Below are 18,776 nucleotides of genomic sequence, written 5' to 3'. Positions count from 1 at the left end.
TCCTCATCCTCGCTGCCAGCACGGGATGAAGGTGGGGAAGGACAGGCTGGAGCTGGGGCAGGGGGAACATAAAGCAAATGAAGGGGGGAAGAGGCAAAAGAGCATGGGGACCAGGCACTGGAGCCGCAGCTCAGGCGCGGGCCCCCTCGTGCCGTGCGCGGGGCCGGCGCTGGGGGGGCGCTGCCGGCGGCCGGGGTTGGGCCATGGGGGGTGGCTGCAGTCGTGATCCTGCTCCCGGCCTCCGGGTGCGCTGCAAAGGAAGAGGTTCAGTGAGGGGTGGATGTGACCCCGCTGCAGCAGCGCTCCTGCAGCCCTGTGCATCCCATCACCCCAGCTCTGGTGCCCTGGTGCTGGTGCAGTTACCTCTCGTGCTGGCTGTGGGGGGTGGCTGCCGGTGTCCCCTGTGGGTCCCTCCGCTGCAGCCGGGGGCTTCTTGGTGCCCGTGCTCAGGCTGGTGGCAGTGGTTGGACCTGGGGGAGCTGCAGTGTCCCCGGGGCTGCTGAGGGCTGCGGCTGTGAGTGAGCTGCACCGGGACCGCATGGAGTAACTGTTCTTGGGGTGGGAAACTGCAAGGAAGAGCCCTGGGGTCAGTGCTGGAGGTGGGACATGGAGCATCCACCCTCCAGCAGCAGAAGTAGGAAAGGGGGGAGTGGCACCTCCCTCACCTTGGCCGAAGGCAGCGATGCTCCTCTTGAGTGCATCCAGGTCGCAAGAGAACCGCGCCACCCGGCCCAGGTCCTCATCATACTTGCGCTCACTCACAAAGTGCTGCTCATGAGAGGCAGAACATGAGGTTAGGAGAGGAAATTGAGAGGAAACGTTGCCACGAGTGGGAACCTGCGCTGGGAGCTGCTCAGGGGCACTGGGAAGGGGGTGGCAATGGTCACTTCTGGGAACCATTTCTGCTCCATGCAACCACCCCCAATCCATGGCACAATCCCTTCTCCATGGAACCATCCCCAGTCCATACAGTTGGCACAGCCCCAGTCTCTGGACACTCAGAGAGGAGCTGGTTTCTTGCTGCACTAATCCTGTTCTAGGGCTGGTGTTTTACAGACCTCCAGTACCTAAAGGGACTACAGGAGACCTGGAGAAGGGCTTTGACAAGGAATGCAGGGACAGGACAAGGGGAATGTCTAACCTGCCAGAGGGGAGATGGAGGTGGGATCTTATGAGGAAGTTCTTCCCAATGAGGGTGGTGGGACATGGAATGGGTTGTATGGAGAAGCTGTGGCTGCCTCATCCCTGGCAGTGTTTAAGGCCAGGCTGGACTAGTGGAAGGTGGCCCTGCCTGATTGGAGCTGGAGGAGCTTTAAGGTCATTTCATCCCAACCCATTCCATGGTTCTGATCTACAAACGAAGGGCTTTAAATGGAGGTGTCCCCAGGGGAACAACCCCCTCCTGGTGGGTCTGAGCAGGAACCTGATGTGGGTGCTCTCACCTTGATGTCAGCCCGGAGCTCCACCAGCTGCTCCTCAGACATCCTCACAGCCACATCCGTCATCTTCTTCAGTGCCTCTGCCTTCCTCTGCCGGCTGCCCAGGATCTCCACTGGGAACAAAGCATGGCTCAGAACCACACCAGGACCAGCACTGCACCAGTATCAGGCTCTCCTGAGCCCCCTCTTCCCACCCATGCACCAGCAGCACTGGGAAAGCCCTTTTCATCCATCCTCGATCATGGAGCTCTTTGGGAATAGCACCCCGATGGAGGCTCAACCAAGGCATAGGGCAGGTGGTGGCAGGGGCAAGTCGTGCTACGGACAGGCTTTGGCTGGGAATGGAGCCAGAATGTGGGAATAAGGGGCATAGGAGGTAATTCAATGGAATCCTGGTGCTGGGGGTCCCTCCAGCAGCACCCACAGCTCTTGCAGGGGAGAACAAGGGGCTTACTTGCTTCTGCTTTCACTTTGTCCATCTCGGCCAGCAACGCCACCTCCCGATCCATAAGGCTAGAATGACAGGGAGAAATGGAGCATTAAACAAAGGCTGGTGCCATCCCACGGCAGGAGATTGGAGGACGGTGGCAGGAGCGAGCTGGGATCGGCGGCATTCTGAACAGCCTCTGAGCACCATTGGAAAGGGGAGAGGGAGCTGTGGGGCTTTTTCCTGCTGGGCTCCTTACCTGAGGAAAACAGGGAACAACATGGAAAAGAGGAGTTTAAAATACAAGAGGAGTGGGATGAGCAGCAGATCCCTGCAGAGCTATATCCGCAGCATCTTCAGCTCTGCTCATCCCAAGGTTCCTCCCGCACAACCTGGGGATGTTGAGAGCTGGGAAGGTGCTTATTGGGAATGCTGTTTCTTGGGAATGGGATTTCTTGGAGCCACCACCTGAATGCAGATCAAGGCACATCTGAATGCAGGCTCCCACTCCTGCTCCATGAGGCGGGATCAATGGAAGCAATTCCCTCTGAGCAGGAGCTCTGACATTTACCTGCTTGTGGAGATTTATGGCCCATCCAGCTCCTGCTTTGAGCAGGACTGGTGCCACCAGGAGCACAGCCAGGGCCTGGCCTGGGGCAGGGACACGGAGCTGGGCAGAGCCAGCATCCGCTTGGGATGGAGCCTCCGTTCCTGCTGCCGACCCATGGGGAAGCACATCCTGGTCCCTCTCTGCTGCCACAGTCCCCTCACAGGGGGGCTTTGAAGATGTTTAAGCAGCGCACAGGGAAGCACAAAGGCTCCGGGTGGAATTTCCCTGCTGGGATCCTTTCCAGCCCCACTGCCATCCAGCCCACAGCACCTTGTTCATAGGGAAGGTGAAGGTTGGGAACACCAGGAGGCCTCAAGGCTCAGCAGGACCAGAAAGGGCAGCCCTGACAGCCAGAGGTTAAAGCAGCCCAGGCTTTGCTGCTCCAATGCCCTGTTCCAGCTGAACAAACCTGCTTCCAGGTCTGCCTTTGGCAGGAAGCCACCCAGAGGCCACGGGCTCTGCTGTGGGGTTTAAAGATCCACTTCATCCTCCTCTGGGTCATGGAGGGGGAAGCAGCATGGAAAAGCCCATTAAAGAAGGTGAAAGTGCTGGAGGGCAGCAAAGGGAATGTTTCCCTTCTCCCTGGGCAGTAGTTCCTAGGGTGTTTGCTGAGGGAGGCTCCTCTGGGCTGGCACCCCCCTCCCTGCTCCCGGAACTGTGTCCTGCTCAGAGCTGGGGCTCTCCCCCACTGGTAAAGGTGAGGAGCTGCCCACGGTGGCTTGGAGACACCAAGAACACCCTTAACCTGACCTATGGGGCTGGGGGAGGCTCCTCAGGTGAAACATCACCTCAAAACAGAGCCAAGAGCTGGGCTGAGAATGGGGCACGATGGTCCCTGGTGGTGCTGCACCCCCAGCAGATCCATGTCTCCCTACACTGAGGATCTCAAGGAGCAGGGTTTGCTCCTCACAGCCACATGCAAGCTCCAGCGCAGCGTGAGCACCAGGCTGACAGCTCCTCACACCTCCTGCATCCACAATGATTCTGTCAGACACAAGCCCCAGCTCAGCAGAGCCTCAAATCCTACCTCACAACGAGCTTAGCCTATGTGCCAGCTCCTCAGCACCCTCACAGGGAAGAATTCCTTCCTAAGAAGCCATCTCAATCTCCCCTCTGGCAGGTTAAAGCCATTCCTTTTGTCCTGCCCCTCCATTCCTTATCCAAAGCCCCTCTCCAGGTTTCCTGTAGCCCCTTTAGGCACTGGAGCTGCTCTAAGGTCTCCCTTGGAGCCCAGCTCTCAGCCTGGCTCCATGACAGAGCTGCTTCAGCCCTTGGAAAGCTGTAGTTTTATCCCAGGTGGATTTTCCCAAAGCTGGAACACCCGGATCTATCCCTGCATGAAACTCACCTGCTCTGCAGCTCGGCAAAGACCTGCTTCATCTTCTTGATGGAAGCATCCATCTCCTCCTTCACCACCACCCGGTACCGTGCCAGCGACACAGTGCAGCGCTGTAGATCCTTCACTGACTTCTCAATGTTGGAGCCTACCAAGAGACAGAGCGAGCTCGAGCCTTGTCCTCCCAGCAGGGACCAGCTACCCATGGCATTTCCTCTCCTCTCAACACCAGGTATGACCTGGGTTAAAATCTCCCTTCCCCAGGAGGCTTCCAGCACTTCCTCCTGTGGCAGTGATACCCCTCCATGTTTCCCAATCCCCAAGAGAAACCAAATGCATTTGTGGTAGGGACCCGCTCCAAAGGCCACCCACCCAACACCAAATGATGCTTTGCATGGAGGGAATTCTCTTGGAAAGGAAGATGAAGGCTCTTCCCTTGCAAGGATGGTTCTGGCCCCACAGTGAGCCCCTTGCCCAGCTCTCTGGAGCTCACTGCCCTGCCAAGCTGCATTAACCCCACTCCTGACAGCATCCCTGTGTGGGAGGAGGACAAGGACACCACCTCATGTCCCTGCACTGAACAGAACCACAGCGGGGTCTGCGGTGCCTCCTGTCCCCAGTGGTGCCTGTAAGAGCTCAGCTGTGCAGAAAGCACATGGCGAGGGGGGGACAGGGGACAGAGGCGGTGGCTGTCACCTCTGCTGACAGGATGTGCCCAACATGTGGCCTTTCTCACCCAAATGAGAGACAGGCTGGAGGTGCTGCGAGGAGCGACCCAGCCCCGCTCACACCCGCTGTGCTGCTGCAGGCACTGGAACTAAACTGCTGCCACAGGTCCGGCTGCACGGGAGGAGCAGAGGGAGAGCAGGGGGGCAGGGTGCAATGAGCTGCCCAGAGGCAAAAAGGGTGCTCGCTCACATTAAAATCAATGTTCAGTGGGCTCAGCACTGTCTGACAGTGCTGCCGTGGCACAGACACAGCGAGAGCCTGGCCTGCAGCAACCTGCTCTGGCACCTGGGGGGGCAGAGACAGCAATGGGAGGGCACAGCTGACATTGGGGGTGCAGAGCTGGCAATGATGGGGCAGAGCTGGCAATGGTGGGGCAGAGCCTCTGGTCTTACCCAGCTTCCTGTTGGCAGGAGACAGGGTCATGTCCTCGAGGTGGGTTGCAGACAGGGAGGCAGGAGTGGAGTGGCTCAGTGCTGACCTGGACAGAGACCTGCCTGTGCTCCGGTGCTCAGGCCGCTGCCTGAGGGATGAAGGGCTCTGGGAAGGATGCAGGGTGAGCGATTGTGTGTCAAAGTCTGCTATCCCATTCGCTAGGTCAGGCACTGCTGTAGGAAAGCACACTGCTTTAAAGGGGGAGTCTGGGAGGGTGGCAGAGCACTGTCCGCCACAACCACCACAAGCAAACCAAAGCAGAGACCAGCCCCTCGGAGCTGAGCTGGCCTCCAAGGTTGCAGGAGGCAGCTCCTCTGCTTTGGGAACACTCAGTGCCCATCTCATAGAACCAGGGAATGGGTTGGAAGAGACCTTAAAGCTCATCCAGTTCCAACCCCCTGCCACGGGCAGGGACACCTTCCACTAAAGCAACTTGCTCCAAGACCCTGTGTCCAACCTGGCCTTGAACACTGCCAGGGATGGGGCAGCCACAGCTCCCTCACAGGGAAGAGCTTCTCCCTAAGAGCTCATCTTAATCTCCCCTCTGGCAGGTTAATGCCATTCCCCTTGGCCTGTCCCTACAGGCCCTTGTCCAAACCCCCACTCCTTTAGGTACTGGAGCTGCTCTAAGGTCTGCCCTTAAGGAGCCTTAAGGGGCTGAATCAGCCCAGCTCTCAGCCTGTCTTCAGCAGGCTCCTGAAGTGCTCCCTGGGCACTGACCTGCTCGGGGTGGCCCTGCTGGGCACTCACACTCCTCCAGCTCCCTGGCATCAATGGAGAGCGCATCCAGACCCTCGCTGAGTGAATCCATGGACTCGGTGTCATGGGCACAGCCGTTGACATGGAATCCGTTCATCCCGCCCTTCCCGGCGCTTCCCAGTGCCTCCTCCCCGCTGGATGCTGGTTTCCCTGGCTCCGTGAGGCCGCTGGGCTCTGCCTGTGGCTTGGGTTTGGGTTTCTTCTTCTTGTTCTGAGGATTGGAAATCACACCACAAAAAGGGTGAAAAGCATTAAGTGTAATTCCTGAAGGGAATTCTGCCTGCAGAAAGGAGCTGAATTAAAGCCTTTAGAGCCCAAGGGGCTCTCAGTCCCGGCCACAGCAGAGGGGATTGACTCCACAGTGAACACAGATCCAGCAGTATTAAGGCACAAAGCACCAAGAGCAGCACCCTGGTTATCACACAGCGGCTGTCATGATGGGAAGCACTGGGGAGCACCCAGGGGTGCTGTACTGGGGTGCTATACCAGGGTGCTGTGCCTACCCTCCTCTCCTCCCCCAGCACAGGCCACACAGCCACGATTCCTCTCTGCCCTCCCCACCCTCCCCACCTCATGCTGCTGCTCTTCATGTATTCAAAGGAGCCCTTTTGAATAATGATGATTTGACTCCTGGTCCTGGCGGATTCAGGCATTAGAATATCAAATGTGGGCACTTTGCAGAGCTCCATTTAACCCTTTTGCTGAGCAAACACCCCCAAAAGCTGCTCTGACAAAGAAATCCACATCCTCTGAGCTCAGCCCCAAACGTGACTGCTCAGCTCTGCTGTCAAACACAGCAACGTGCCTGGAGTGAGTTACAGCAGAGCTCTGCAGGGACCAGGGGACCTGACCCACATCTCCCCCACGCCGTGGGTCAGTAGAATGAAGCAGCAGTGAGGACAGGAGCCCAGAGCCTTTGCTTTGGATGCTGGGCCTGACAAGTACAGCAAATGCAAATGTGGTTGATGCTGGGTACCACTGGCTCTGTAAATCACTGCCCCTGCAGTCAGGCTCTGCTAACCCACAGCTACAGCAACACCACACCTGCTCCTTGCCTCTCCTCTGGGTCTGAAGCTCTGAACACAGGGAAATGCTTTGGCAAAGTGCCTTGTGAAAGCATTACCTTTTTCTTGCCTGTTACAGTCCATTCCTTCAGTACTTCACTGGCGTTGCCTGGAACAAAAGGCAGGGGTGAGGCTCTCCCCTGGAACACTCCCCACAGCTCAGGGTCCATGCTTGCAGGGACTGGTTTCAGTTTTGCTTTGGGAATAGGGTTTCTCCCTTTCAACACAGTCCCAGGATTAAAAACCAAGGAAAAGCCACCCCTTCCCTCTGGCTTTGTCCACTGAAGGCTGAGGGAGCTAAGATACTGCTGAGCTCCATCTCAGCTTCCTGCTGGGCTCTCCCCAGAGACTGCCTGTTAGGAGGCTGCTCACACCTTCTGCAGGCCAGAGGCTGGCAGGGATGGGCAGTGCAGGGTTGAGCAGTGCAGACAGAGCTGCAGAGACCAGCACTGGCACCTCCCCAGGGCAGCAAACGCACCCAGCCAGGCCCAGGCAAAGTTCCTTGCGTACTCCCACTTTGTACACAGGGGCAGGAGCTCCTGCTCTCATCAAACCTCCTGTACCTCAAGAGCCATCAACCACTTATCTCTGACCCCAGGAACACACCCAGCTAAGGAGGACCCCCGTTAGGTGTCTGTGGATGTGCTGAGCCCCCCAGGCCACCAGCCACAGGTACCTTCCATGAAGGCTTGCACCGTCCTGTCCACACAGTTGTCAAAGTGCTGCAGCACGAGCACAATCTCATTGTTGCTCCTGTTGGGGACGATGGCTCTCACAGCGCTGATCTGCAGGGGACAGAAGAGGACATGGAGAACCTGTGTGCTTCATCCCACCCAAACCAGACCCAGGGACGCCCTCATACACCATTGAGCCTGAGTAAAACCTAGTTTTTGATGGAGTGAGCTCCTGGCCAGCACCATCCTTCCCCTGGGAGAGATGGAGCTCCCCAGCATAGGGCACTTGAGGTTCTCAGCACACACTTACCTTCTCCTTCATGTTTTCAAAGGTTCCTCCCTGGGCCAGCACCGTGTTGGACTGCACATCAAAAACAAAGCCAGATGGATCTGCAGAGGGAAAGCAAAGGGAAAGGCTCTTCTGAACACCAGGCACCAGAGGTGGGAGCTCAGCTCCAAGCTGCTGCTTTGCCAAGAGCCTACAAGTGAAGGACCAGGTTCTGCCCAGCCAGGTAGAACCTGCTTTGCCAATGCCCTCCTAACCCTAAACTGATCCAGAGTCAGCTCTGGGTCAGATTAACCAACCATGGAGCAAAGGAGCTTGCTGGCGCAGAGCTGCTCCCACTCTGTGTCCATACTCATCCCAGCCCAGCACTAAGGAGTTAAGAGCAGCCTGGGAGCCTGGAGCAGTGGTTAAGAGTCCCCTCCACCTGCAGATACAAATGGCAAGCAGACTGATAAATGGGCTGGAAGATCCAGCAGCTTATGTTCCTGCCAGCCACAGTCTCCAAGGTAATGCTTAAATGTTCCAGGAGAGACCCATAACAGAGACAGGCATCATGCCAGCTCCAAGACTCACCAGTGGGGCACATAAATCTGAGCCCCACACGAGCTCCTGTGTCACAGGGGCTGCAGGAAAGGGATCCTACAACACAACATGCTTCCAAGCAGTGGCTCACTGCTGGGGAGGGTTCTCTTGCACCCTGATGCCTCGAGCCCTGCGTGAAGCTGGGGAGAAACCAGAGGAAGCTCCTCGGGTGGCTCTGGGGAACACCAGGGGAGGGATATGTCCATAGGGCCGCTATTCCCAGCTGCTGATCCATGTTTTTCCCCCCACCTCCTCTAAATAAGGAGGATGCACTTCCAAGCCACCCCATTGACTTTCAGAGACATTGATGTAGCATTTAAAACAGCTGCCTCCAAGCCCTGCCAGAGCCGAGCACAATGGAAAGGTCAGGCTCTTGTGAGGCTACACACAAGCAGATCAATCCTTCCTCGTCCATCCTTCCCCAGGAGCACAATTCCCTCCAGCTTCCCAGGCCCAAATTCCTGACTTCCAGCCCTTCATCTTCTCAGTGGCTTTGCCAGCACTGAGAACAGCGATCTTCCCTCAAAATCTCTGTGGAGCTGCCTCCAAGGATGTAGGAGCAGGGAAGATGAAGCTCTGCCCATCCTGAGCCGCTCCATCGCAGCAGCTTCGCTTCCACTTGGCTCTTCCAGGGCAGGAGCTCAGCCCCAGTCCTGTGGATGGGAAGGTGTTTGGCCCGCACAAACCCACCTGTCACTGCCCCTGAGCACCCATAAACGGGGGGCTGCTGTGACACTGGGGATATGCAGGAAGGATGGAATGTTAAACACCAGCACCGGGGCACCGGGGCCACCAACACATCTGAATCCCATTCCATGGGATAGGAGAGCCTCCTGACCAAAGCTCAGGCTCTGTGTCCACCAGGCTGATCCCTCTGCATTACCCTACACACACACTGAGCCCCAGGGATGGTGCCCATAGTCCCCACTGCTTCCCTGCTCCCACTGCATCCTCCAGGCACACAGGTGGGAAGAATCCCTTCATCCCAAAGCATTTCCTCATGTGTTGCAGAGCTATTTATTGGAGTAACCAATACAGGACCCTTTCAGCTCCCCTGGGACCAGGAGCCAGCCTTTGCTCTATGAAACACTCCATCAGCTCTTATGGAAACTCCTTTAAGCCTCCAAGAGCAGCTTCAACAGGAATTTCTCCCACATTTGGGGTTTTGTGGCTCTGGCCAAAACTCTCCCAAAGACCTGTCACCATTACAAGATTCCTGCTTTCCAGACAGTGAAACAGCTCCTCGGTGCACCCCTGGGAGCAGGAGCCCAGCTGCTGCTTCCCTCGGGACCTGCCGTGCCCAAAGTGTGGCTGGATGTGACCTGACCGCTTTACAGATGGAGCCGCTTTCCTCCTCTGCACAGATCTGATGAGTAAAGAGTGAGTAACCTCCAGCAGCACCGAGCCCTGTGCAGCTGCACCACTCAGAGCTGAGCTGTTTGTTCATCGCTGTGCTCATGGCACTGCTGGACCAGGGGGGCTCCCATCCCTTCCACGACTGCTGCATTATTCAAAGTGGGCCTGGCTGGCTCCTCTCTCCCAACACCTCCTCCAGCCCTTTGTTCTGCTGCCAAGGGGCTTTGTTCCGCTTCCAGAACAAGCCATTCCTTACCTGAGCAGCAGCAACACTCCCTGGCAGAGGGCTGGGAATCGCTCCTTGCCTGCATTAACATTCCAAAGCAGCAGGAAAGTGGTCATTGGCAATTCAAGGCCAGGCAGGAGGCTTGGTTTAACCCTCACTTCCCCTCATGGCCTGGTGCTGGAGAGCAGCAAGACAAAGCCTTGAGCATCCTGCTCTGTGTCATGGTCCAGATCCCTTCACTTTCCTTCAGGAGCCCTCCACGTGTTTGCTCCGTGCTGCTCTGCCCCACAGCACCCAGTGCTGCTCTCCTTCAGCTAGATCCCCAAGATCAGCTTCCCACGATCCCTCTCCCTGTTCCCCACCAGGACCCATTATTCCCCTCCTGTTCCTCCCGTTTACCTCTTGCCAGGCTCCGTTCCCAGCATCATTCCATCTTCCTCATGCTCCTGAAGCTTCCAGGAGCACAAGGAACAACCAGCACCTTCCAAACCTGCTCTCACATCATCCTACCCAGTTGCCACTGCTGCTGCTCAAGGCTCCGAACCCAGCAGGGCTGGGCTGTTCGAGGACACAGCTCCTCAGGTAGGCAGCATTGCTATGGAGAACAAAAGCTGCTCGGATGCAGATGATGGGAATTGTCAGCCCCATTCCCTTCAATTATTAACTATGAGCCAGTTCAAATAGAAGGAGAAGCCACAAACCTCCTTGCTCCCCCCAGCACTGCACACTGGGATTAATTCTCCACTCGGGACAAAGCTCATCCGTCCCTGGAATACACTGCCTGGCGCAGGCGTAGCTTTGCCAGAGGAACAGGCAAACCAGGGAGGACAAAGCAAGGAGAAAAGCTGCTCCCAGCCTGCTTCTTGTCCTCTTCCACAGGGAAAGGGATTGAAGGAGGTCAAGTTTGGATCAGGGAGCTGAGCTTGCCCATCCCAAGTTTCCCAATTGGATTCCTGGCAGGACAAGAAGGGCCAAGGCAGGAGAGGGGGGACAAGGGCTGCAGCTTGAATAGGGTCTAGTTTTGGTAAAGCTGATCCCATAAGGAACCCATAATTCCTCATGAGGGACCCAGAATTCCCTGTGAGGGACCTGGAATTCCTCACGAGGGACTCATAATTCCTCATGAGGGACCTTCCGGGTTCCCCAACCCCTGGGGCCAGAAGGCATCAACTGGGGACCCCAGTCCAATGCATCCAACAGGCTCTGCAGCCCTGCTGTATCCTGGTTTTCCTCTCCCGTCTGCACCCGTCATGTCCCAGTGGGATTCAGGAAGATGATCCCTGTCCAGCCATACATGAAATGCTGCTGAAGCTGTCACCAGGAGGCTCGGAGCTGTCACCACGGAGGTGACAAGGAGCTGCAGCAGCTCTGATGGGGACCCAGCAAACCCAATTAACTCCTTCCCTAATGGAGAGCTTAGGAATCACTGGTGCCCATTGCAGCATTCCATGGCTCTTACCTCTGGTGTTTTGCTTCCTAGACATTTCCAGGCACACGGGAAGGGGGAAATGCCAACAGCAGCAGTATCCTCGCCCCCGAGCAATGGATCCGAGCGGGAACCAGCAGGGATCTGGGATGGGATGGTCAAACGGGGTCTGGGGTAGCAGTTGCAACCACAGTGCTTCCTGGGAAGAGGAGCTCCTGGTCAGGAAGGCTTCCCTGGGAAAGGGAAAGTCTCAGGATCTGGAAAGGAAAGAAATGGGAATATCAAGGAAGGAAAGGGTTGAAGCGATGCTGAGGACACCCCAGGCTTCTTGGAACCACCTTAGGAAGGGAATCAGTGTCAAGCAGGGAAAGGGAGGGGTGTGAAACAGCACCAGGATCCAGGTGCAATTCCAACAGGCTCCATTCCAAGCTGCTTTAAACCACTGCCTAAGGAGAGAGGGATAAAGCCCCCAGAACAGCAGCATTCCCATAAGTTTTTCAATGCTTTTTCCCTGCTTAATCCAAGCAAGCTGGAGCCCAAACCTGCCCTGTCCATGTGGAATTACAGCATTCCCTGTGCCGGCCCTGACTGAGGGAGGCAGTGAGAGGCCAGTGACAAGTTAAACAAAGAACAAGAGGATCCACAAGGTAAGGAAACAATGGAAGGGGAGGATCTGGCCCTGCACAAAGTCTCAAAGCTGGAAGCAAAATGGGAAAAATAGGGAAAAACAGGGAAAAGCCATCCCCAAACACTGGCCATTGGACGTGAGGACTGCAGCGAGGCTCCTGGCACACAGGAACTGGCCTCAGTGCGGCAGGTTCAGCCCCAGGGTCCAAACCCAGACATTCCCATCACTGGGGTTTTATTTACTCCAGAGTTGTTTCAAATCCCTGCCCCTGAAAATCCAAATCCCAGAGCACAGAAAGGGATTTTTACCTGCCAAGAATCCCAGAACATTCCCAGTTAAATCCTTTCAGTCCTTCAGAGGCACCAAATCCCCCCCCCGGAAAACACCGTGGCCATTCAGCTCTGCTCCAGCTGGAAATTCCATGGGGGATCAGGCACAGCTCAGAGCTCAGTCCGAGTAGTTTCACTTCCCGCTGTGCCTGCACCGGGAATGGCTCTGGAGGTGGGAGTTAAGGGCGGGTGGGGAAGGTGCCCTGTGACACCGGAGCTCCATACCTGATCCCAGGCAGAAAAGCCAATCCCAAAGCACTTTAGCAGCCCAGAAAGGGAGTTTTCCCTGTTCCAAAGGGGAAAACTAAACAGCGCTGAAGTCCTGTGGTGGGAACAAACATAGAACAGGCTTCGAATTACTCCTTGGCAAGCTGGATTCCAAGCACGGGAGTGATACCAGGCTGGCAACCAAAGCCTACAGGGATGCGGGGATGGGAAGATGCAGCCCATGGATAGAGCCCCGTTACCAACACAGGAAAAGTTCAGCAGATCCTATTGGAAACAAACGTTCCCATTAACAGCACAACCAGTGGCTCCTTTGGGAAGAGGGAAAAGCTCCAGTGCTTTAGAGACAGCAGGAAAGAGCCAGGTTCGGAATCACAAACGGCAGCTGCTCCCGCTCCAGCAGCCGACTTGTGGAGCTCAACAGCTCCCTATGGAAGGGAAAGGGATGAAAAGGGAGCAGTTTGTCTGGATTTGGGGTTAGGAGGCTATGGAAGAGCTTTTTGCTGGGAAATGGGGAATTATGACAGGGAATGTGCTGCCGGAGGGTGTTCACATCCACACTGTGCAGCAGTGCCTGGCTCTGGGGTTCAGCAGCCACTTCCCTTCCTGTTTTTTATCTCCATGGAGCTCATCCAGAGCCATTCCAGGAGCCATTCCCAAAGGACGTCCCAGAGGAGAAGTGCTCCAGGGTGTAACTGAGCACTGTGAATACAACCCCATTGTCCAAGCCTCCAGCAGCTCGGGCATGCAGGAGCTTCCCCAGCTCTGAATCCCTCCTGTAGGATATTAACTCCATTCCCAGCTTGGGCCAGCTCCAGAAGGGATGGTTCCATTGGGGATACTGGGATTTATTCTACCTGCCATAGGACACAGGAAGTTTTAGCAGCAAATCCCAGTTCACACACACGCCTGTTCCAACAGAGCCTCCATCCTTCCTGCTCCAAGAACTTTTCTTCCCTGAAACAGGCCACGGATCATTCCCATTGGAACCCCACATCCACGAGCAGGGAACTGCAACCTGGGGATGGGGTTTTATCCCCTCAAACCCTTTCTCAAAGCTCCTTCCAGCAAACACCAGCCAGAGCAAGGTGCCAGCACAAAGCAGCCTTTCCCTTTGGATGAGGCCTTTCCTGCTGCTGGAGGAACAACTGGGAATGATACAACGACAAGAACCATTTGAGGATGAATCAAATCAGGTTCTCAATATCCCTCATGGATTTGGGGAAGGTGGTTCCTGGTGTTTCCTTGGGAAGGAGCATGAAGCAGGGAGATAACAGGCTATATCCCGATTAAATCCCCACTTCCCATGTCCCCGCTCCCCCTGCACTATGCCCAGGCATTTGCAATTCCCAAACATCCCCCTCTCAGCCTTCACTGGGCAGCACTTAGGGGCATAAAGGAGGAACAGGATGGATTCCTGATGGGAAAACACGAGAGAACACCGGGATACATCCCAATGGTGCTTCCCAGCACTGGGATCCAGCTTCCAAGCACCTGAACAAGGAGCAGAGTGGGGTCTGTGCTCCTTGGGCAGGATTCCTGCTGGGATGCTGTGGCCACACTCAGATTCCACAAAGTGGGAATCACTGGTGGGATCAAGATCCTCCATACCCTTAGAGAGACGTGGAAACACTGCTTCCCATGGCTGGAAATAGGGGTTGGAGAGGGGATCACTGCTCCCCATAGAGGGGAGGGGCTGGAGGGGGGGATCATCCCCAACACCCCCCCCTTACCCTCATAACCACCCCCAAAGCCGCTCCCCCCACCCCCCACGGCCGCCCCACCGAGGCCTCCCCGGCCCCAGAACCGGCTCAGGGCCCACACGGTCCCGGTGCCGCCCCCCCTCACCTCAGGCGGGGTTCGGGGCCCCGCTCCGCCTCAACAGCCCCGGAGCTGCCGGGTGTGCAAGGAACGGCGAGTTCTCCGTGCACAGACAACGTGCAAGGCTTTGCACAAGCCCCGTGTGATGGCTCACCCAAGCCCCCACCCATCCCTGTGGCCCCCCCACCCCTCACTCATGGCGCACTAGAAGGAACAAGGCAGCAGAGAGAGGGAAACTCGTGTTCACGCGCCCCAGCATCACCCCGGGGCTCTCCTGGGCCCTGCCAGCTCCTCGTAGGCCTCCAGCAGCTCGATGAAGCGCCGCTCGGCCTCCTCTGTGTGGTGCTGGTTGTGGTGCGGGTGCCAAAGCTTCACCAGCTCCCGGTAGCTCCGGTGCACGGCCTCGATGGAGGAGCCGGGTGGGAGACCCAAGACCTGCGGGCGAGAGGGGGCTGTGGGGACTTGACCCACTCCCGGGGCCACAGAAGTACCTCCAGCAGCTGGAGGGGACCCCAGAAAGGGGGTTTGTCCCCCCTAAGGGCATGGAAGCTGTCGAACCCCATGGACTCTGCAGCCCCCTGCAGCATCCCCCTTCCGCCCGGTACCCAGCGCCGCATCCTGCACCTCAAAACGCCCTCCGCTGCCGCTCGCTCCTTTCGGTGCCGGCGCCACATCCCTGGAAGCCTCCAGCAAAGCCCAAGACCTCAGCCAGGAGCCGCCCAGCGCGGAGGGGCAGGAGCAGGAGCTCAGTGACCGCACTGGCCAGCGCCAGCTCCCCGCTGAGCCCGCGGCAGGCGAGCGGTACGGCAAAGGCCACAAGCGCCAGCGCCAGGCGGTAGAGCCGGGCTCGCAGCCGGGGCCGCGACGTCCCGCGGTGCCGGTAGCCCCGGTGCCGCTGGGCGGCGATGGCAGCGGCCACGCTGATGGGCAACAGCGCCAGCACCCGGCGTTGGAACAGGAGGAGGGCGCCTAAGGCTGCGGCCACCGTGCAGGGGGCCTCCGATGTCTGGTCCCCTACCGAGGCCACCAGTTGCACCCCGAGCCCCACGGCCAGGGGCTGCGCCAGCATCGCCGGTACCCCCGGCAGCCCCAGCGCCGCAGCTAGCCCGAAGTACACCCCCACCCACACCTGGCCAGCCAGGTGCAGGGCACTGAGCGCCAGTACAGGCCTGGTGCGGGCCACGGGAGCCCCGTTGGCCATGGCCACCCAGCTCAGGAGGTGCCACACGTCCCAGAGCCAGCCGGCACCAAAGCCACCCAGTGTGAGCATCCAGAGCAGTGCGCGGCTGGCCTGGCCCAGGTAGAGGTGGTGCAACCCCAGCGGCCCCCCAAGAGCCCACACGCCATAGGCCACCAGCAGCTGCTTGGCCATAGTGTGTATCACCACCCCCGTGGGCACTGGCACGGCCGCGGTGTTTGGCACCCTGTGGGGTGGATGGTGCCATTAGGGACCCTCGGGTTGTGCTGTGTTCCCCCCCCCCGACAGACCCCTCCAGTGGAGTCTTACGTGTCCGTTCAGGACCAGTGCACACTAACATGGCTCCCATGTGCCCACCCACGATAGTGCATCCCCACCCAGCACCCACCGGGCCCACCCAGTGCCCCATAAACCTATCCAGGACCCCGTGAACCCACCCAGGACCCCATGAACACACCCAGGGACCCCTGAGTCCATACAGGACCCCATGAGCCCACCCAGGACCCTCTGAGCCCACCCAGGACCCCATGAACGCACCCATGGACCCATAAGCCCCCCCGACCCCTATCTTGACCCACCTCTCCCCATGGAGCTCCCATGGTGCCACTCCCCCAGTAGACTTTGCCCCACACACCATCAGTCAAAGGGCACTGGCACCGGCAGCAGTGCTGGGACAACGGGTGGGGGGGCAGCCCCACAGCAGCGCCACAGGCCCACCCTGGAGGCACCGGGTGCGGGGTGGACTTGAGCCCCCGCTCCCGTCCCCGCCCCGTGCAGCTTCTGTTTGCTCAGCGCTGCCGTGTTTGCCGGGATTAACCGGCTGCAGCCTCCAATTTGGGCTCATCCATTATTAACGGCTCCGCAGCCGTCCTGTGCTGGGGGCTCAGCTCTGGGGGGGGGGGGGGGGGGGGGGGGTGAACCCCCCTAGGCTCAGAATGCCCACAGCAATGCAGCCAATGGATTTTGGGGTGTGTTACCCCACTAAGCACTGGGGTGGGGGGACGAAAGCAGGATGCTGGTGGCAATGGGCTGATGTTGTGGTGGAATAGGGGCAGAAGGGAGATGCTGTGAGCAATGGGGGAGATGCTGGGGGCTATGGGGGGATGCTGGGGAGCAATGGAAGGATGCCATGAGAAATGGGAAGATTCTGTGAGCAATGAGGGTTGCTGTGAGCAATGGGAGGATGCTGAGAGGCAATAAGGGAGATGCTGTCGGGCCCCCCCGCCCCGCTGCCCGTCAGGACGCGCTGACAGCGCCCCCCCCCCCCCCCCCGCGCCTCCCGCCCTGCCTGGCTGCCTCCTTGACAGCAGGTCCCAGCGGCCCTGGCCCACGCTTCGCTGCCTGGCACGGGGGGGCTCAGCCCCATCACCCTCAATAGGGGACTCCCCCGTGGCTGGACAGACTCCTCAGCCCCCAGGATCCCCCCCAGCACTCCCGCGGCTGAGGGGGGCTCTGTCTGTACCCCCTGTTGCAGCACAGGATGGATGCAGGAGGTGGGGGGGCTCTCACATCCTCATCGATTCCTTTAAGTAACCCCAATTCCAAATGTCAGGTTGCCTCCAGCGCTGGGGGCAGATGGAGCCCGCGAGTGGCCACAGCTCCGTGTGCCCCCAGCCGTGTGTGCAGGGCAGCGCCTGGGGTGCCCCAGTAGTGGGGGGCCATGGGGGGTCTCCATGTGGTTGGTGCCATTGGTCAGCAGCAGCCATCAGCGCTGGTGCCATTGACCCCTGGAGCATCCCTGTGAGCTGAGGCACCTGTCACTGCTTATGGACACAGGCACTGGGCTGGGGACACACCAGGGACCACGGCCAGGACCTCATCCTACCATGTCCTCACATACATGTCCCAATTCACCTGTATCCCCATGCGGATGTGCCCCGATGCACATCCGCATCCCACTGCACACACATGTCCTGCTTCACACGCATGTTCCAATACACACACATATCCTGATAAACACACATGTCCCAATTCACACCCGTGGTCCCCCGCAGCACATCCCCCCATGGCTGCCCCGTTCACACGCTGCCAGAGCTGGTTGAAGGCTTCCAGCACCTCTCTCGTGTCGCTGCCTTGTCACTTGGCTGGTAATTAATGCCAGCGCCGGGGCCGGAGTCCCCCCGGGCTCGTCCATCACTGCCAGCCCCGGCTGCGCCGCGGCCCCTGTCCCCCCGTGCTGCTCTGAGGGGGATTTGCTATGTATTAGCTGCTGATGCACATTAATACATTAAGGATGTCAGCGGTGCAGCCCAGCTAATTGTCTGATTTAAATGTCTATTTGTCAGTGCCCGGCTCAGGTGGGCATGAGCCGAATCCCCAATGAGCCCCCAGCCCCATAGCGCAGGGGGCAGCACTGCACAGGGGGGTGCACAGCGCCAGGGTGCTACGATGGGAGGCAGGGGGCAAATGGCCCCTCCCTTCCCCTGGCTACCGCTTTAATTGCCGCCCGGGTGGGATGGATTTCTCTGCCTGACATCTCCTGCATCCGTAATAAATGCCACTTGTCCAGAGAATTAATCCGGGCCGGGCCGCAGCCATCCATCCATCCAGGCAGCGCCGGCATGGACAGCCTCGCTGCACGGCCCCCGCCAGTGCGGGGGGGCACGGCACATCATCAATCCCTCCCTTGGGAATTCCCCCTTCCCAAGGGGTGCCCCCCCCGCCCTGGAGGTGGTGATGGGATGAAACCTTGCAGCACCATAGCAGTGGCTGAGTGACACCGTGTATGTGTGTCTCCCCTCCAATGTGGGGCAGCCCCCATCTGTGACTGTGGGGCTGGAGATCAGCCCCATTCCAGGGAGGGGTAGACACAGAGAACTGGGAGGTAACCCCCCCCCAGCACCGCTCAAAGCAGAGGCTGCTGCTTTATTGCCGCCGCTCAAGGACAATTTGCATCCAACCTGGGTAGCTTTATTGCCACCAGGGCCTGGCTGGAGCATGCAGCCGCATCCAGCCATCCGTATCCATCGGCATGAGGTTCCCTCTGCCACTCGGTGGGGAGGGAAGCGCTTGGGGAAGCCACGGGGAGAGGAAGGATGATGTCGCCTGGGTGCCAGGGACCGTGCACCGGCCGCTCTGGACCATGCACCAAACAGCACCGGCGCTGCATGTGACCCTGCGGGGGCCACACGGCTGCTCCACAAGCCGGTGGGTCCTCGGGGGCCGCGGAGGCAGATGGTGACCGTGGCTGTACCGCCACCGCCGTCGTCCCCGAGCCTGCTGATGCATT

At 58.5% G+C, this 18,776-nt stretch overlaps 2 protein-coding genes across 2 annotated transcripts; both read right to left on the bottom strand.

Annotated features, from left to right (window-relative positions):
- Nucleotides 1-130: 130 nt before the first annotated feature.
- SPATS2 (spermatogenesis associated serine rich 2) lies at nucleotides 131-13,600 on the bottom strand. Its single transcript, XM_057413984.1, has 13 exons — nucleotides 13,386-13,600; nucleotides 11,380-11,603; nucleotides 7,781-7,860; nucleotides 7,473-7,581; nucleotides 6,856-6,905; nucleotides 5,694-5,943; nucleotides 4,934-5,146; nucleotides 3,825-3,960; nucleotides 1,894-1,952; nucleotides 1,443-1,552; nucleotides 666-768; nucleotides 364-566; nucleotides 131-250 (listed from the first exon to the last, which is right to left on the bottom strand). The coding sequence occupies exons 2-13, from the start codon at nucleotides 11,402-11,404 to the stop codon at nucleotides 131-133; spliced, it is 1,458 nt and encodes a 485-aa protein (XP_057269967.1). The 5' UTR covers nucleotides 11,405-11,603; nucleotides 13,386-13,600.
- Nucleotides 13,601-14,575: 975 nt separating this feature from the next.
- On the bottom strand, nucleotides 14,576-15,759 carry DNAJC22 (DnaJ heat shock protein family (Hsp40) member C22). Its single transcript, XM_057413986.1, is given in 2 exon segments — nucleotides 14,576-14,801; nucleotides 14,974-15,759. Coding segments are annotated over 2 exon segments (942 nt in total). The 5' UTR covers nucleotides 15,722-15,759; the 3' UTR covers nucleotides 14,576-14,607.
- Nucleotides 15,760-18,776: the final 3,017 nt, after the last annotated feature.

The sequence above is a fragment of the Pezoporus wallicus genome, unplaced genomic scaffold (assembly GCF_028554395.1).
Source record: "Pezoporus wallicus isolate ANWC-B61680 ecotype Strahan unplaced genomic scaffold, APGP_CSIRO_Pwel_v1 contig_10183, whole genome shotgun sequence".
Taxonomy (NCBI): Eukaryota; Metazoa; Chordata; class Aves; order Psittaciformes; family Psittacidae; genus Pezoporus; species Pezoporus wallicus.
This window is presented reverse-complemented; position numbering and strand designations above follow the sequence as displayed.

What these genes read in the sequence shown, in the direction of transcription:
- SPATS2 (XM_057413984.1), bottom strand. Translation starts at nt 11,404, where the DNA reads ATGTCTAGGAAGCAAAACACCAGAG. An exon ending in CATCGCTGCCTTCGGCCAAG is followed by an intron (nt 567 to 665) that starts GTGAGGGAGGTG and finishes TCTTCCTTGCAG; the next exon opens with TTTCCCACCCCAAGAACAGT. An exon ending in CCCCACAGCCAGCACGAGAG is followed by an intron (nt 251 to 363) that starts GTAACTGCACCA and finishes CTTCCTTTGCAG; the next exon opens with CGCACCCGGAGGCCGGGAGC.